Source organism: Drosophila takahashii, chromosome 3R, assembly GCF_030179915.1.
Source record: "Drosophila takahashii strain IR98-3 E-12201 chromosome 3R, DtakHiC1v2, whole genome shotgun sequence".
In the NCBI taxonomy this organism is placed as follows: Eukaryota; Metazoa; Arthropoda; class Insecta; order Diptera; family Drosophilidae; genus Drosophila; species Drosophila takahashii.
Window position 1 is genome coordinate 13,578,321 of NC_091681.1, and position 17,816 is coordinate 13,596,136.

Below are 17,816 nucleotides of genomic sequence, written 5' to 3' on the forward strand. Positions count from 1 at the left end.
AGTGGCCAAAACAATCGATGCAAAACCAGTGGCCAGCGAATTCGGTCTATTATTACCATTTGTATCCATTAGCCCCGAGTGGAATCCTTTTGCCATTCGGCTCTATTTTTCTGTCGAAAGTTAATCAATCTCTAGACAATTAACCGTAGAGAGCCAGAGCCAAGACATCAATTAGAGAACGCAAGCCGAGCTTCAAAACTAAAATCTAAATCATGAACAGCTGCCGGAGAATGGGTTTCTTTTCTTCTCCTTTTGGCCAGAAAAGCTGTTGGCCCGGAGGCGGGGGATCGGGATCTGCCGAGCCATCTGCGACGCGTGTTGCCAATTTATCTTTGAGCGAGTGACCCAGCTGGGGATTTGCTCGAGCATGACTCATTCGCCGGGGATAAGAGATAATCCTGTTTTTCCTCTTGTCCAAGCCCGACTTTCAGCCAACCGAATGGAGGTCTAATGGAGGCTGGCAATGTTTGTCTACCACTTAAGGCTGGGGAATAAACATTACCTCAGGATGAGTTTAGATCAGAGAAGCAAGAAAAGAGTTTACTTCTTCCAAATCTGATATGAAACGATGATCAATTTGATATTATCTGGTATCATATTCATTTGATAATCTCGAAATGTAAGCAGAACTTTACAATGCACATGTCGATTTTATCCCAGGGTGTTTTTTTGTGTTTAACAAATGATATTAAAAACATTATTTATTTGTTTCAATTTTGTTATATTGTGAATCGTTTTAAGGCGCTTTATAATTTTGAACTATTTTTAAAAATATTAATAATTTTAAACGATTGCTTAAGAGTTAGGTACCTACATTTATTATTTGACAATCAACATATATACATTTTATTTGTAAATTATAATAAAAACATCTAATCAGTTACGGTCATAAATCAAAATCTACTGTGTGAGGACTTTCGAGCCTTAAATAACCTAACTATTAAGCTGTCCCATCAATCCATTGTGATTACAATGTCCCGGATCAACATTCAATATGCCTAGTCCTATCCAGCGATTAAGAAAAGGCCCTCGCTTGGCAATAATAAACCCATGCGGTAGTCAATTGTTGACGGGTGCAAGGCATACAAATTTCGCCATAACTCACGGGCCACTCGGGAGACGCTTTTGTTTACGGCCTGTTAGCCCGGCTTTGTTTATAAACTGGTTCAAAATTTGCACGTCTCTGGCATATAAATCCAAGAAAATAACCGAAACTGCAAAAAGAAAAGGCTGCCAGGCCAGGCCAACTTGTTTATCTGTCGTTTTCAGTTGGCTGAAAGCTGACTGGCCAAGTCCGTCTGCAAGTCCTGTCCCCTCGTATTCCTCTAACATATCCCCCCGATTTCCCTCTCGAAATCCCCTCGTCCGAATGATTGCCGGAGCAACGCCAACAGCTGTCGTGCAAGTTTGTTTCCATCTCGTAAACCTAAGCCCAAACCCCAAGAGTTCCCCCATCCGAAAGTCTGGAGTTAAAGTCCCAGTTGGACGATGATCGCTGCTTGCATGCTAAGACCAGTGTTATATGGCCAAACAGTTTATAGTTATGTTTTATTGTTGTCTGAGCAGGGGGCAACTGCTTTGTTAGATTTCATGACGCTCACTTGGGTTACCTTCTTCTTCTTCTTCTTCTTCTTGGTCTATGCTAATTTCACATATGGCCAACGTTTTCTGAATTTTAACTTTAACTTTTACTTCACTCCATTCTAGTGGCGCCTGTCGTGGCCCTAACGGTTATGCCAGAAAAGTTGAGGAACTTCCTTTTGGTGGAAAGGTACACAATTTGACCACTCAGCTGCAATCTGCATAATCAACAGCTATGGATATGCCACTAGTAATTTATGTGTCAAGCAAGCTAAAGCTGCAAACAGTTCTTTAAAGCAAAACGCCAAATAAATATTAATAAAAAAAAAAGGCTGCAGGGTAATAATAGGTGTACAGGTTCTGAGTGAAATAACATCTGTCTAAAAGATCGAACATAATTTTTTTAAATGGTATTCTATTTTTTTTTCGAATATAATTTTATTTAATAAAAAGGCTTTGCTCACATTATTATTTGACTTTATTTAAATACATCTAAATATGTACTTTCAAGGTTAATGTAAAGGCAAATACAAAACCCTCATTAAAATTCTATAAAGACCAAGTACTGAATGACACCCCTTATTTGGTTAACCATTTCCTCGAATATCCATTTCATTTTCCATCAACAAGTTGAGAAACATAACTCCGACACCTAAACTGAAAAGGCAACAACGCGGCTTCCACCTCTTAATTTACTTGTCTCTCTTTCGGTTTTTGCATTTCAACTTGGCCAAGGCTCGTGCCATATGCCCCCGCAGGCCATAAACGTATTTTTTTATTTATACTTTTTCTCTTTTATTGTTGTGAAAGCGTTTTAAGCCAAGGTGTGCATAGAATTGAAATAAAAAAAAATAATAATATTAAAAGATTTGGCAACTTCGACCTGTGCGCTGTGCCTGTTGTCTGTGTTCCAATAAAAATGCTGCATTTAATAATGGCTCATAATATTTGTAGGTGGTCTGGAACAAAAAAAAATATACGACGAAAAAACTTAAAGGCCCAACAAAAAATGGAGCTCTGGCAAAACGCCCACAAGTTGTGCAACGCATACGGCTGCATTTTAGCCAAACCATTTTCCATCATCCATTAAAAAGCCATAAAATATTTGGTATCGGGTCTTTCGATTGCATTTCAGGCGTTGCCGGATGATGTGTTGCAATGGAAACTGCGATAAAGGATAAATGTTTAATTAGAGCGCTAAATGTGGCCTCCCCTTTGCTTGCCGCTTCACAGAAACAATAACTTGATTGTCTTTCTTCACATATTAATTTATCATTATAAATAGATTAATTGTCTGTTCGGCTGCATGACAAAACAAAAGACTTAGGCGACAAACTTGTTTCTTTGTCTCTCCGTTAGGGAAAATATTTATTTTTTTGGTATTTTACCGATTTGCATAGATTGCAATGGTATCTGAGTCGGAGATTTAGCTTTGATGGATTATAATAATTTTAGGGCAGGTCTACGAAAAATATTTTTAACATTTGATTTTTAAAAAATCATTTTGCAAAAAAAAAGTTCCTAAATCTTTTTATTTCCACGTAACTAATTAAAATTTAACAGTGACTTTTTCATAATTTACAGCTTTGTAAGAAAGCTTAACAAATTAGCTAATCGTAAATATCTGATACTTATTTCCCTTAAGTAAATCCCCCAATTTGTTTCTGCTCCCAACTCTGCCCTTTACCCCAATCTCAACCCTTTGAAAGCTGTTTATAAACCGTATTTATTGTTTCGTTTTCGATCTTCTGTTGTTGTTCCATTTGCTGGGGCTTTGCCTTTGTTATGCTAAAACCAATTGGTGGCCACCTTTTGGTATTTAAACTTGACTTTAGCCAGCGGCAGCTAAAACAAACTTCTCTTTATGGTATTAAATGCTTGGTTGTTTTTGCTTCATCTTCTTTTTAGTTGTTATTGTTATTATAATCTGTCTGCTCGGAGTCTCCCATCAAGACGTCACGTAATAGACGATCGGTCGGTCGGTCACTGGTTACACCTGTTTCAGCGCCGTCTTTTGGGGTTTTTCTTTCTGTAAAATCGTGTAATGATATGCCAGCAGCAGCAGGGTTTACGTTTACGGTTACACGTTTTCCGACTCAATGAAAAGTTCATCAAACGCATTGGCATGCCACAAGTGGCAATTGGCTGCTCAAACTGTAATCTGCCAAAGGAAAATCACGGAGAGCTCAATAGCATTTAATTTGAGGAAAGGAAAACCCATATAACATAGCAGCCATCCTTTAAACTCCTCCTCTTTGCAATTAAAAACGACAAGTGAAAGTTTCCTTCGATTTGTTCGCATAGGAAATTTCGTAATCAAATTTCGATTTAAACTTGCTTCGGATATTCGCACGTTTTTGTGGTTTTCTTCGTGGTTTATTTTTTATATGCTAATTTAAATGCGTTTCGTTGGGGCGACAAATTGCCAGTTGGATTCGTGCGTTTATTGAACTTCATTTGCATACATGAGCTGAACCAGTTTTATGTTTTTTTTTCTTTTCTCATGTTGTTAACGATTTAGTCCGATCAAAAGGTCTTCGATTTTTCGAGTGGAAAGTGAAACTTATCCCAAAAGAAAGTGTTGACTCCCGCACTGAAGCTGAAGAGGGCTTTTGAATATACGATGACGGTGCCTCATTAAGTTGTAGGAGTTCGAAATGACTGGGCTGTTTGCTCAATTTGTTTATTTATCTCAATTCAAATGCATTTGATTAGTCGCCAGAGATAATATTCTAATTATGGGTCAGAGTCACGCTAATGATGATGATTTAATTTATGGCTAAGTGGTCGAGATGACTTTTAACCTACGCCAAGGCGAATCACAATGGGAACACCGATGCGGATGGATAACGGTTTAGGGTTTGGCCTGAAATTTGTTTATGGCCAAAGGAAATGTCCCGCCTCCGCAAAAGGTGTAAATAAAGTTAAGCCTTCAGTTTGACTTTAATAATAAACTTGGGTAAAGATTTTACCAGCTAAGACAACTAAGACAAGTAGTGCTCGAAAACATATTGTCAGTTAATCATTCCTCTATATTTAATATGTGTTTTTCCTTCACAACTTTGTTTTTATCGAATGGATATTGTCAAAATATCTTCAAGTTACTTAAAACTTTAGTCGCTTTATGACTTAATTAATCAGACTTATCATTAAGATTTAATCCAGTTTTATTTTGCAAAAACTTTTTGTTCATTATCTTTCGAGATCATTTTGTCGCCCCGATCTCGTTATGTTTTCCCTGCCATTTTTGTTTGCTCTTCCCAGGCAACTTCCACTTGGGTCTTCAATCACGGAGTGAAATTGATATAGTATGGGAAGTTAATTAAGAAGAAGTCGTCGAAGAAGTGGCAGACATGGGAACTTGTTTCTGATGTTGCATCAATTGGAAACCAGAAACCAAAAAAGTGCCGCGCACAGACATCGATAATGAAAAACAAGCAAACTCCGGCTACCTGACTCGCTGAATATCATAATTATTTTAAGTCATTAAACTTCAAGAAATCAAATCTCAACTACATATCAAAAGCTAACCAACCAAATGGCACAAGAAAAAAGCCGAAACAAGAAAATCCCGCAACGATAAGGAAATTATGTATTAAACACATTGACGATTGGACAGGCCGCCACCGCCCGTAAAACAACATGATCTCGGGACAGTTAAAAAGACTGAAAAAAGTTAACAAGTTGCTACAGAGTGAGGAAAAAAATGAATAAAAGGAAAATCTCGCCACACCAACCGATTTTGGCGGCTGTTTAAGTGAATTAAATATTGCGCAACATCTGCGGGGATACGAAAAAAATATATGTACTCTACTTCTGCAGAAACTTGCCCGTGTTCATTGGCCATATAAACGGTAACAACTTCGACGATCCGAATCTCTCTGACGTCTCCTCGATGTTGTTGCATTTGCGGCCGAGCTGTCGCTCAATTGCAGTCCGCAAATGGCTTAAATGCGCGCTCATGACCGCAGGCAATAAAATAATTAAGACGAACATAAAAATGCGGGCAAAAAATTGGCTGCATAATTCACACTTTGAGCTTGTTTCATTGCTTTGCGAGCAGGTCCAAAATGGGACGTGGTTTCAGCTAAAGTTTAATGAGCCTTTTTGGGGTGAGAAATTGCAGATTTATTGAAGGGAAAATGATTTTACTTACAAGCCCTTAGCATTATTTTTAAATTACAGTGTTTTGATTTTTTCAATGGATATTAACTGTGAGAATTCGGTAAGTGATTAAATTAAAATAATTTTAAGTATTACGTGGGAAAAAAAAATTGTAATATTTGTTGGCACATGGAAAAAACCTTTCAATTTGTTTTTTTTATTAAAATAAAGTATTATAAAAATTCCTTTCAATTCAAAATAATTCTAGGAATGGAATTCTTGATCTATAGATTCTTTCCTTAATTTTAGCTACCGTTTAGCATTAATAAAAGAATAAAAATACCAAAAAGCTCCTAACAATCGATTCCCAATCGAAATCATTAAAGTTCATCGCGCAATCGGCAAATTGTAGAGCAATCAAGCGAATCAACGATAATAACACCCAACTGTCGTCGCAGTGTTTTGTCAATTTTTGGGATTGGTCAACGTGTCGTATACACAATTTGCACAATCGGACGTAAACATTGCCAAAGCAAATGAATAGTAACTGCAGCTATACAGCAGCCAAGGAAACTTTACGTGCGGCACACTGGGATTAGTAAACAATTATGGTTTTCGCGAAATTGCAACAAGTTAATTCTCCAACCAGTAATTGGCGGCGAAGGCGAATAAATTTACTCGTAGGGCGTTAACCAGACAGAAACAGGAAAATTGCACAAGTTCAGGCCAAGATCTGGTAATTGTCCGCTCCACCGACATGGTAATTCACCTCTTGCAATAAATCCATTTGAACCCAACTGATTTGTGTCCACTTACTTGTCAATGTAATCGATCGTTTCGATTTCCTTTTGGATTTTTTCCACATCGGGACTGTCCTCCAAATTGGCGGCATCTGAAAAATAAAGGGGAAATACAACCATTAAAATTAGTTTACACTTTATATATATCTTAGAACGGTAGAACTTTGCCGTTGCATAAATTATAGTTGCACAAAATTTATGAGTTGCATTCTAGGTAAAATGGTAAACACATGTCACATCCAACATGACCAACATAAATTATAATTAGCGTGGCAAAAACAAGAACTCTAATGCAGGCAAATGGAGAACAGACAAAACTCACGCACCACACACTAAAAATTCAAAAGAAAAAGGTGTACAAATAATCCTGTTTAACCTTAGAGTCACATGTTGAATGGGTATATATGTACACAGACTTTGCAGACATATAAATCGTTGTTCGTGGCATGATTTACGAGACAGCAGCCTCAGCTGAGCGAAGCATATAGATCACTTCAAATGCCGGCCAAATGTCAATCAACACTGAACACACATGGGGCGATATAAAGAAATCGGATGGGGTTTATAAGAGGTATATATATATATGCGCTATAAAGACACCCTGACAGACACTTTTATATCGAACTACCCGCCATAGTAAGTGAGATCAAAGTGATACCATTCATTTATAAATATGAAACACACGCAAGACAAAGAAAAAACAACTTACAAATGATATTGAAGAAAAGATACTCTAAACTCAATATTAGTGGATAGATCAAAACTATTATTTTTCATTCATTGTTTTCTTTTTTTGGAACTGCATTTTAAATTTTAATTAAGATTAAATGTTATTTGAACTAATTTATTATTATTTATTTAAAGTATTATTTTAGATGAAATATTATTTGAGCTAATAACTCTCATCTTTAGTTATATTTATTTTCCCTTCATTTTAATTATTATTTTAGATGAAATATTATTTGAACTTTTTTATTTAATTCGCATATTTTTTCATATATTTATTTTCACTTCATTTTAAATATTATTTAAACTAATTTATTTAATAAGCCTCTCAAATTTATTTTCAAATATTCTCCTCAACTTATTGGCTATTATGTAACTTTAATTTGCGGAATCGCACTGTATTTGCCAAGCACTTACACAGTGACTTGTCCAAATCTAGGCAAGTCTTTTTCGGTCTTTGAAGTCAGGGGAGCGTCACTCCGCGACAGACACTTCAAGTTCAATTGAAAAATGCGGCACAACCAAGAAATGAGAATAAAGACCAACCGCATTGCCAGACAATGGCAACTCGCACACTCGACTATATAGAAGCAAACGGATCGAGGCTAGGCTTGATCTGATCTGTGCCAGCTGGTGCTATAGTTTTGGACAAGTTTCTGATTATTCTTGGGCCTCTATGTACATATGTTCATACGTGTATATGACGGCTAAGCGACGGTGTCTCGATCGTGTCTGTAAACTACAAACTGCAAACTCCAACCGAGAACTCCAGACAAGTCAAGTCAGCTGAACTCGCAGTGCAATTTCATGCATGCAAATTAGTTTTTGAACCTGTTGCAATTTGTTGTAACCCCCCTGAAATACATATATTCAGTGTTCCCAGGCGGAATGTTAATTGGAGAGAACGAGAAAGAGAGACTCCATGTCTGGAATAAGCTCGTGAAAAATAGTTCACAAATTATAATAAGTCTCTAGGTACAAGTACATGTACTATAGGAACCATACTACAAGAAGCTCACTCGTGCATATCCTAGAGACATGCGTGAGAAAATCATCGCAGAACTTCTCACGGCAGCAGCAACTGCAAATTTATGCAATGCCAGAAGCGGCAGAAGCGAATGAAAATGGGGTCTAGACTGTAGGCTCCCTGGATGGAATGAAGCTTCGGAGCTACTCAGCTCCTGTGATGGCCATTGCCTGATTTCATACTTGTAAATTACCCAGCTCCAGATGAAGATGCTCCGCCAGAGGAGAACAGAAATATGTGTGGCAAACGATGTTTTGCATGTGACCGCAGGCCGAGTTTGGCACGTTTTTAGGTTGTTGCCTCTGTCAGCGATGAGGCAAGATCACCCTGGAATTATGTTCTAAAATGTTACGATCGGAAGAAGTGTTGCAATTGCGCCGCAAGTGGTTTGAAAGTTCAGCGATTTAGGATCGTATAGAAAGAGTGCATTCCAAATTTAAGCATAGACTATAGGAGTTTTAGGTATATTACTAAATAATTTCTATTACATAAAATCAAGTTATTATTTTTCAGCAAATCTTTGCACAACTTCCACAACAGTAAATTACAGTTAATCGTCATAAATGGGTTAACATTTTATTGCCCTACCCGCAAGAAAAAACTCTTTCTGCGGTTGGTCTGAAGTGTTAATAAAAACGAAACTTAGGCAAACAGTGAACTTCTCGCAAGGTGCCAGTAATTTTCTGGCCAAAACAAAAAAGCGACCAGAATTCCTGCCACAAATGAATGCAAATCAAACCGCAGAAGAACAGAGATTAATGTTAGAATATGAAAAAAATAAGGGAAAAGAAGAAGTAGCCAGAGCAGAGCCAAAAAGAAGAAAGATAAATGATGCGGCAGCGGGAAAAAGCGGAAGCGGATATATCTTAGCCAAGTTACGGCAATTTGTGGTTTTAATAGCTCTTCGCTCTGTTCGCTCCTACAGAGTTCCCAAAGTCCCCACCAACGGTTTTATGGGTTCTGTAATTGAGAACCCAGAACATGGGACCCGACACCTCATGCCGGGTGACAAATTGCGGGGTACCGGGGGAAGTCCCCTCTCCTAATCACCAAACACTTTTCACATCTCCTGCAACGTGACGAATGTTGGCCGATAAAATATGCTAAGTATTTTTCAAACAAGAAAGAGACAAATAGCGGAATAGTTGCGGTGGCTGCACAAATAAAGAAAAAATATAAAAAAGGAGAAGAAGTTTACAATTACTGCAAGTGAAAAAAAGTGTTTTGAATGACTAAATAAATCAGCGTGGGAAACAAACTTTATGCAAGCGAAAAAGAGAGGGGGAAAAATCATGAAAGGGAAGACCCGAACCATTATCATAAATTTAATTCAACAAATTGAATGCAATCGGTGGCCAATAACAAATATGGTATTAAAGGAAACATGAAACGGCGAAAAGTCAAATATACAAGCACTTCAGTTTAAACTCCACAACCTTCCCCCAAAGACTTTGCAGCTACCACAAAATAAACCCACCCAACCCCAGGCCAAAAAAAAAACAGAGCCAAACAAATTGTCGCGACAGTTTTACCCGGGTATCAAGTTACCCCAGACAGTTTTATGCACAATGCAAAGAAATAAAGAGAAATATATCTATATGCATACTTATATGAAAGCCATACTCAACAACAATTACAATGTTTAGGGCTCAGAGAAAAGCCGCAAGTGACACAATTTTTGTATTTTTCTTTGGAGAGCTAAGGCGATTCAAACAGACACCCAAGCCCAGTGAAAAATGTATTCGGCTGATTTTCAATTAAATAAAAATTGTGTAATGCCTGCGAAGAGTGAGAGAGAAACGAAAATGAAAGTAGGGATTAAGTGCGTGTGATATACGATATGGGGCTGGGGCTATGGTTATGCATATGGGAAATAAATTGGTCTGGGAATTTTTTGGCAAATAGAAAATATGTGAAAAAAACGTCGAGGCGTGAAGAAAAAAATAATAAAACTGGTATTAAACAATAAACAAATTAATAAGAAATAACTAATCTCAATGAACATAAATGAAATATTTATTAAAAAGGTATTCAAAATATTTTCTAGTTGAAAACCAAGACCCCAATTTGCTCGAAGCCTAACACGCTTACCTTTAAATGATCAATTAAATATTAATCAAAGCATAATTATCTCATTAATATGACAAAACGAAATGCACAAAAATATTTGTGGAATGTCGGCACACGGAAAATCGCTTAGCATCCAAGCATTTTCCACATATCTCTCGGAAATGAAAATGATTAAAGCGATGCTTGAGGTTGCGCTATGTAAATATTTTTGAAAGCGGAAAACGCACGCTTCAGCGATTTATCAATGGAATAATGACCCATCCAACGGTGTCAGTCAAAAATTTTAATTTTGATCCCAAGCCTTACATAAAATTTCACAGAGATTAACCCTCGGCGGGCACAAGTGTTGCAATGTCAGAGTTGTGCCACCGAAAATTTAATAAAACAAAAAAAAAAATACAGGGGATTATTCATGAGAAAAACAAATCGATCTGTGTTGGCTGCGTTGACTGACAATTAATATAGCGTATGTATAGGCACAGAAAAAAATGTGTTTAAAATATTATTTATTCTAAGCAACAAGTTAAGAAAGACAAGACTACTTTTAAAATTAAATGAATGTTTTTCCTGATTTCTGGCTGATATATTTTAGAGAAGATGAAAAACATAAATTTGTTGTTTGTTTTATTTTTAATATTTAATCAAATATATTTTTTCTCTGTGTGGAGAATTACAGACTACAATAAAAATTGTGTACTGAGTGCGTGGCAGACTTGGCCCTGACAGTCATCAATCTGCGTCATGTTAATCAATTTTATTAGCATTAGATTCGAATTTTTTTTGTTTCTTGTTTTATTTTTTCAGTTTCCTTTTCAATTGCTGGTGGCGGGGATTCTGTTCCGTCTTTCGGCCTGGAAGTGTTCGAGTGTTGTAGCACTTTTTTCAAGTACAATTCAAATAGAAAAACGCACAAAAAATACATCAAAAGTCAACGCTGAAGTGCGCTCAAGTGCGGCAACTCATCAAAGTAACGAATGGAGTTATGAATGAGCTGGCAAACTGTCGGGTTGTAAGAGTATCTCTTCTAGATCTGCGTGAATGACAATGCCGATTTCTTGAATCTCTATTTTTAGTCGGCTTCGATCTGAAGGTCGCCAGACATAGGCCTACGAAGCCAAAATGGATATCCCAGTTCGAAAACGAAAACAAAAAGGTAAACGCAAAGTGGCGATTAATTCGATGGCACTTCCATATTTGTAGGCATATAATTTTGAAGAGGGACAAAAAACGAAAAACAAAAAAAAACAATCTACTGAAATTAAAATAAATATATACGCAGGCATAATAAATTATAAACAAATTGAGCTTGAGCTTTAATCTGCGTGTGGGATTCATCAGTTGGTAACATATTGCTTTGGGGTTGCTTTAAAGGAAACCAAATTTAAATTTTTAAGCTATACTCATTTTAAAAGCTTGTTTAAAGCCAAATTTGACTTTGATACGAACTATAATCTGTAATTAACTTAATTGCGCTGCCCTATTTAACACATTCGAAAATATAAATTTTGCGGTTTCCGGTAATCGAAACTTTTAAAGCCGATTTGAGTCCATAAAAACCCGTTAAACGAATAAACCTATAATTTCACTCTTGGCGATTCAATGAATTCATAACATTGTAAAACTTAAAGAGCATCCGGTAAAAAATTTTATTTGCTTCGATTTTTTAACATAAAAATTTCGTTGTTAACATAATATTAAAGCAACTAATGCATTATTATTATATTTAAAATTAAGCTTCCAAAGCAAAAATTAACCGTATAGCAAGCGTTAAGCGGAATTCAATTTATTCAGAAATAATCCAAAAATAAAAACAAAACTCTGGCACAAGCGTTTCGAATTTTTTGCGACGACATCCTTTCTTGGCGTGGGTTTAAGCGGAATGAAATTTGACTGAGACGCAAATGCACTGGAGCGAGTGCATTCGCAGGGGAAAAGCGTCGGGAAAAGGGGGGGGGGGGGGGAATGGGAAGGAAGGGCAGCAGCAGGCCAACAGCTGCAGACGACAAATTTCGCATATTTGACTAGAATTTGCAACAAAATTCGCCCAAACTTTAATATTGCAGACGCAAAAAAGAGGGATGGATGTGCAGGTCGCTGAGTGTGCAAAATGGGTTGCCAAAAGCATCCAAGGGTTGCAGATTGTACACTCAGAAAAATGATACTTTAACAAGCTAAAGCAAATATCCTGTCAACTAAATTTTAGATAATAACTTAAAAGTTTTTACAACTTTTATTTAAATTTTAAATTCAATTTTTTTTTAAACAAAACCAATTTTCTTTGTAAGTGGCTATGCCATTTATTCAAGTGCAAGGGGAGTGACATCCATGTGCAGAGGATGTCGGGGGAGTATCAAATTTCCTTCAAAATCATAATGAAAAAACGTTATTTGCCTTTGGGCTGAGCCAAAAGGGCTGAGAGGCACCTGCCATATGGCCTTTCGTCATGGAGTGTGCGTGTCATGTCCCTTTACCCCTCTTTTGCCCTCGAAATCCACCCTATCTGAACCCTTTGCAAGCGAAAAGCAAAGCAATTACAAGTACAAACACAAGCCGAACCCAGGATACAAAACACTTGTTGTAATGTCAGCTGTCAATAGCACGAGTCGGTTCGAATTGGGTTCCATTTCAAAATCAGGACAGGAGATTTCAGAGGAGATACTCCGGCAATTGGGGAGATTTTCTGCAGCCCTAAGCGTTTGCAGTCTGAGAATAAAAAGGGGGAGTATGATTTAGCGAAATGTATTCGATTTTAATCAGAAATACGAGGGGAGATAAAGCTACTGGCAATTATTATACCAGTTATTTATTTACAAAGAAAATAAATGCTTAGATATTTTTAGAAATAAAAATATTTTCAGAAACCGTCCTTAAATGCCTAAATAATAATATTCAATTCAAAAAACCTTTACAATTCAAATTCAAAGATTTCTAATGAAGATCTTCATAATATAAGAAAGACCATACCCCCAGAGAACCATTAGTTATAAAGAAATCATGTTGCACTCACTTAGCCCGACTTCTCACGCAATTATCTTGCTCCCCTTTCTCTGCAATAAATGAATTCCCTAAGTGGAAGCTTTAGAATTGCAATATCTCTATTGCGAATAAAAAATGGCAAGGCAGGGAAGAACCACGATGAGAATGTGCAAAACAATTATGACAATTCTTAACCCACTTTCGGTGCAGTTCCGTTCGGTTACCCTTTTATTCGACGATTTCTACGCAATTTACGCGCACACAGCCTCAAAAAGCGAATTCCATCTTTAGTATGGTGCCATCATGTCATTAAAAGAAAATTTCCCCACTAATTGCATTGTGTAGGCTAATTTTTGTTTTTTTTCCAAAGTTTTCTCAGTAGCATTCGAGCAAACCAAACTGGAACGTGCGAAGGCCGGGGATATGTATGTAGAATAGGGAAAACATAGCGATAGAGAGTCGAAATAAGCAGTCCGTAGTATTGACAGAGTTTCATTGATCTCGGGTTCAAGTTTCCCCCTATGACCTTCTGATTGTAATTAAATCAACTGCAAAGTGCCGCCAAAAGTTGCACACGATTCGTGCTGGTCAACAAAAATAAACAAGGCGAAATAAGGTGATGTGGGTTAACTAAAGTAAGTCGATTTTAAAATACTCTTTAAATTCTATGAGATTACACTAACAAAACATGTTTAACTGTTTTTCCAATTTTTATTTTAATTTTGCTACTATTAGTGACAACTGTTTTCAACAAGTAAGGATAATTTAAATTTTATTTGTATACCCCTTAGTTAATATACTCCATTTGAGAGTACCAAAACGAAACAAAGACCCAAAGTGAAACATTTACGGGGACAGCAATTATGATGGCTGCAGCTTTGGCGGCGGATTCGGTGACTTTTGGGCCCGACTTTGGTGACTTGGTAATTGTTTGAGTTAATTGCACTTGGCCGCTTAATTGCAATTCAATTGTCATGCCACCATCGCATCGAAGTGTCTGAGAGTGTGTGGAAAAATCGTGTGTTGTAAGTTGACTGCCACCCAATTGAAGGTTAAAATCGAAACCGACATCATGACGAGTGTCTCCTCCGTTTGTGACTTTGATGCATCGTTTTCCATTGAATATCGAGTGCACCACAAGTACAGGCCATAAATATGTATCGGCTGATTTAAGCATCATATATATCGTCATATATATATGGTCGAACACAAAGGCATCGTTACATCTTGCCTGACTAAATGAGTCTCAGTGGTATTGATTTTTTATTTGAATTTTTGTATTTGCACATTACGAACGTTTACTTCAATCACATGGCGCATTTCATTAGAATTCCATTGTTCAATTAGCTTTACACATTTATATAAACGTGCAGGGGGATTTATGAGAGCTGAACTAATGTAAGTCGATTTCATGATCAGTTCTTGTTTGCAATTTTTATTGCGATGTAGATCACATAGAAATACGAACTAAAAATATATTTAAACTTGAATGTCATGAATTTTTTCAGATCATTTACAAAATTTTCACTAAATCCGTGTTAAAAGATACCAATTTCTCCAACACAATCCTAAACATCTTGATGACAACAATCTTTCGAAGGCTTTCAGTTCGAATCAAACATCTAACTCACTTTTTTCACTACAAAAATTCCGGCGATTCAATCACGAACATCACACACTTGTCAAACGATTGTGACAAAGTGAGTGAAAAAGCCTGTCCGATTCTCCTCATTTCAGGTTGTCACTCGGTTTGCAGGTCAACTATTGAGTCGAGGCGAAATCAAAGTGTAACCAATTACAGTGACTAACCAACTTTAGTCGGAAGAAGCCGTCTGGGAGAGGATGAGAGGATGCAGCTGGGGAGACTGGAAAACCAGTTGGTGGCATTCTGAGGCGATTCCTTGGAAAATCATTAACGTGTCTTAGGCATAAATAATTAAAAACTCAAGCAGCTCCACAGACGCAGACTGTACAACGTCAAGTCAACGTCTTGTTTGTTGCCCGGCACATCCTGGTGGACGTTGAAAGCCTTTCAGCAGTGCCAGATACAAATGTATCTCAAGCTTCTTGTTGCTCCCATTGCGGCAATTACACATAGGAGATAGATGGATGGATGGATGGTTGCAGGCATTACGCTTGTCAATATGAGGTGAATGTGTTTAAAAACATGACATCCCGTACACAAAGAAAAATTCATTGAAATATTTATCAGAAAAATATTAACATACATGTAGAAACAATAAAAATCTCTAGACATTTTTCTTCTGTGCACTCAAAAGTCTGGGAGAGCTCAGCTTACCATTTGTGAGGTCTGCCCCGAGAAAGTTAACCTCAAAGTCAGGCCTTCAAGAGAGAGTCTCTCGACAATCGCATTGGATATCGCATTTCCGGTGCGGTTATTGCGGCAATCGTATAGGAAAAGACAGAGAAAAACAGATACATGTGCAGGAAAGAGCGAAACTGAATTAATGACAATGCAGATTAACATCGCAAAGTCGGCTACCGATTTAGACGGAAAACATTCGAAAACCAATAAATCGTACATGCACAATTTATCTATTCTCATAGGGAGACTTGTTCCAAATATTTATAATACCACTTAGTGCCACCGTCTAATGCACCAAATAAATCAGTGCAAATATTTAGCATTCGTTTAGCACTCGGATACAAACAGACACACGAGTATATGAACCCACCTCAGCCATTCTAAGCTGACTCACAAACTTGTCTTTTGCACGCTCCCACATTTAATAAATATTTAAGCGTTTTTAATCTCAACAGACTGGGCCAGCAGCACGCCGACTTATAGGCGTACACATATATGAACACAAACCCAACCTGATCTGCACGCAAAGCCGACAGCTACTGTGTTCAGCTCCACTGATTGCTTACCTTATTTACCATTGTCTATACCCTATATACACACTATATCTCCGCCCGAACATCTTAGAGTCCGCTGAAAAGTCCAAGGAGCGCTTGCACAAATATTTTCCTTTCGTGAGTTGCGACTGAGTCGAGACAATAACGCGGTTTACTACGGTATTCGACTAAAGTTAAGTCAAATAAATGCCCAATAGAGTCAATAGATAGGAAATCTTTTGCATTTCATTTGAAGTAGTTAACTAGAAAAAAACCTGACATGAAACGATGATCGATTTGATAAGTTATGTGGTATCAAAAAATAGTGCATGATAAAAAATAATATATAAATACCAGAAATTTACAATGCTCATATCGATTTGATCCTGGCGTGTTTTTTTGTGTGTAAATAACTTGAAAATAAAATTATTTCTTCAAGAAAAAATAAAGCAAATAAAATATTTGTGCAATTAAAAATGATTTAAAGTTCAAATAATTTCTTCAGTTGTTTATACATTTTTTTAAATATCTAATTATATATTTTTTATAAAAGTTACATTCTTTGCAACATAGCTGATTAACCTTCAATATCTTTGTTTTTTTTTTTGGCATAACATTCAAAAAACAACTTGGAGAACAGCAACATAAGGACAACAACAACTGGGAATTATTTATGTGGGTGAAGTTCTGTGACAGGCCTCCGGCCACTGGCGTTGTGTTAGTTGTCAGACGGTGTGCGATGGCCAAAAGTGATTTTAAAATTGAAATCCACAAAAGAACACACAAACAAAACTAACAGAACTGCTGTATTCAGGCAGCGGCACGTTTTGCCATATAACGTCAGAATAAGAAAACAATAAAAACCAAAATCCGAGAGAGAGAACTTCTCATATGGCGGCAAACCAGAGTCATTCAAATGAAGTAGAAATAAAACTCACGGAAAGTCAAAAAAAAGTTGTAAAAGTTTGGCTCTGGGTCTTTGGATCTGGCTTCCGAGGGATTTGGCTCTTGATTTGGTTTTTCTTGACTGTGTTTCTGCTGCTAATGAATGGTGTTTTAGTCTGTTTTTTGGTCCGTGTCCGGGCTAATAAAATTTATGAGGTGTTTTGTTATGTGTTAAAAAATATTCTCTTCTCCGTCTGTTGTCCATTTTGGAAGCGTGCTGAAAAAGGTTTGCATGTGGCTGGGCCAAATGACGATTCATTAGACCGGGCTTAAGCAAATTATATGATCGATGTCGGGCCGATTCCCTGGAAATCACGTAAGCCCCATTAAATAATCACCGCAAACAGGATTGACTAGTTTGGAATTTCGTTTTCGGGCTCACACAAGATAAAGCTTTTACTCATCCATAAAAATCTACCATAAGAAAGTGTCAAATATTTTGGTTTATTTTACTGGCCTTTACTATGCCCTTCACAAATTACAATAATTTGTTGGGATTTTAGGGCGCCGCTAGAGATTTCTATGGGTCATCAAAAGTTATGGACAGCTAAGACCTCATTTTCATAAAGGTTAGGGGTTACGGGAGAGCAAGTGCCGATCGTAAAATAGCAAGAGGCCTTTTTGTGAAAGTTTTAGGAGAAATTTCATTTAAAATTATTGGCAAAAAATGAAACTTAGGTTCAACGAATTTCAAAATTACTTTAGTAATTTAAAGTCAATAACTTTGG

The 17,816-nt window shown here is 37.0% G+C and overlaps 1 protein-coding gene across 5 annotated transcripts in view; it reads right to left on the bottom strand.

Moving 5' to 3' along the window:
- The window catches only part of pyd (zonula occludens-like protein polychaetoid), a 95,420-nt gene that overhangs the window by 51,953 nt on the left and 25,651 nt on the right, over nucleotides 1–17,816 (bottom strand). For all 5 annotated transcript variants that reach the window (XM_070216848.1, XM_070216847.1, XM_070216853.1 and 2 more), the window contains exon 2: nucleotides 6,502–6,577. In XM_070216848.1, the coding sequence (XP_070072949.1) occupies nucleotides 6,502–6,577 (76 nt within the window). The remainder of the gene's footprint in view (nucleotides 1–6,501; nucleotides 6,578–17,816) is intronic.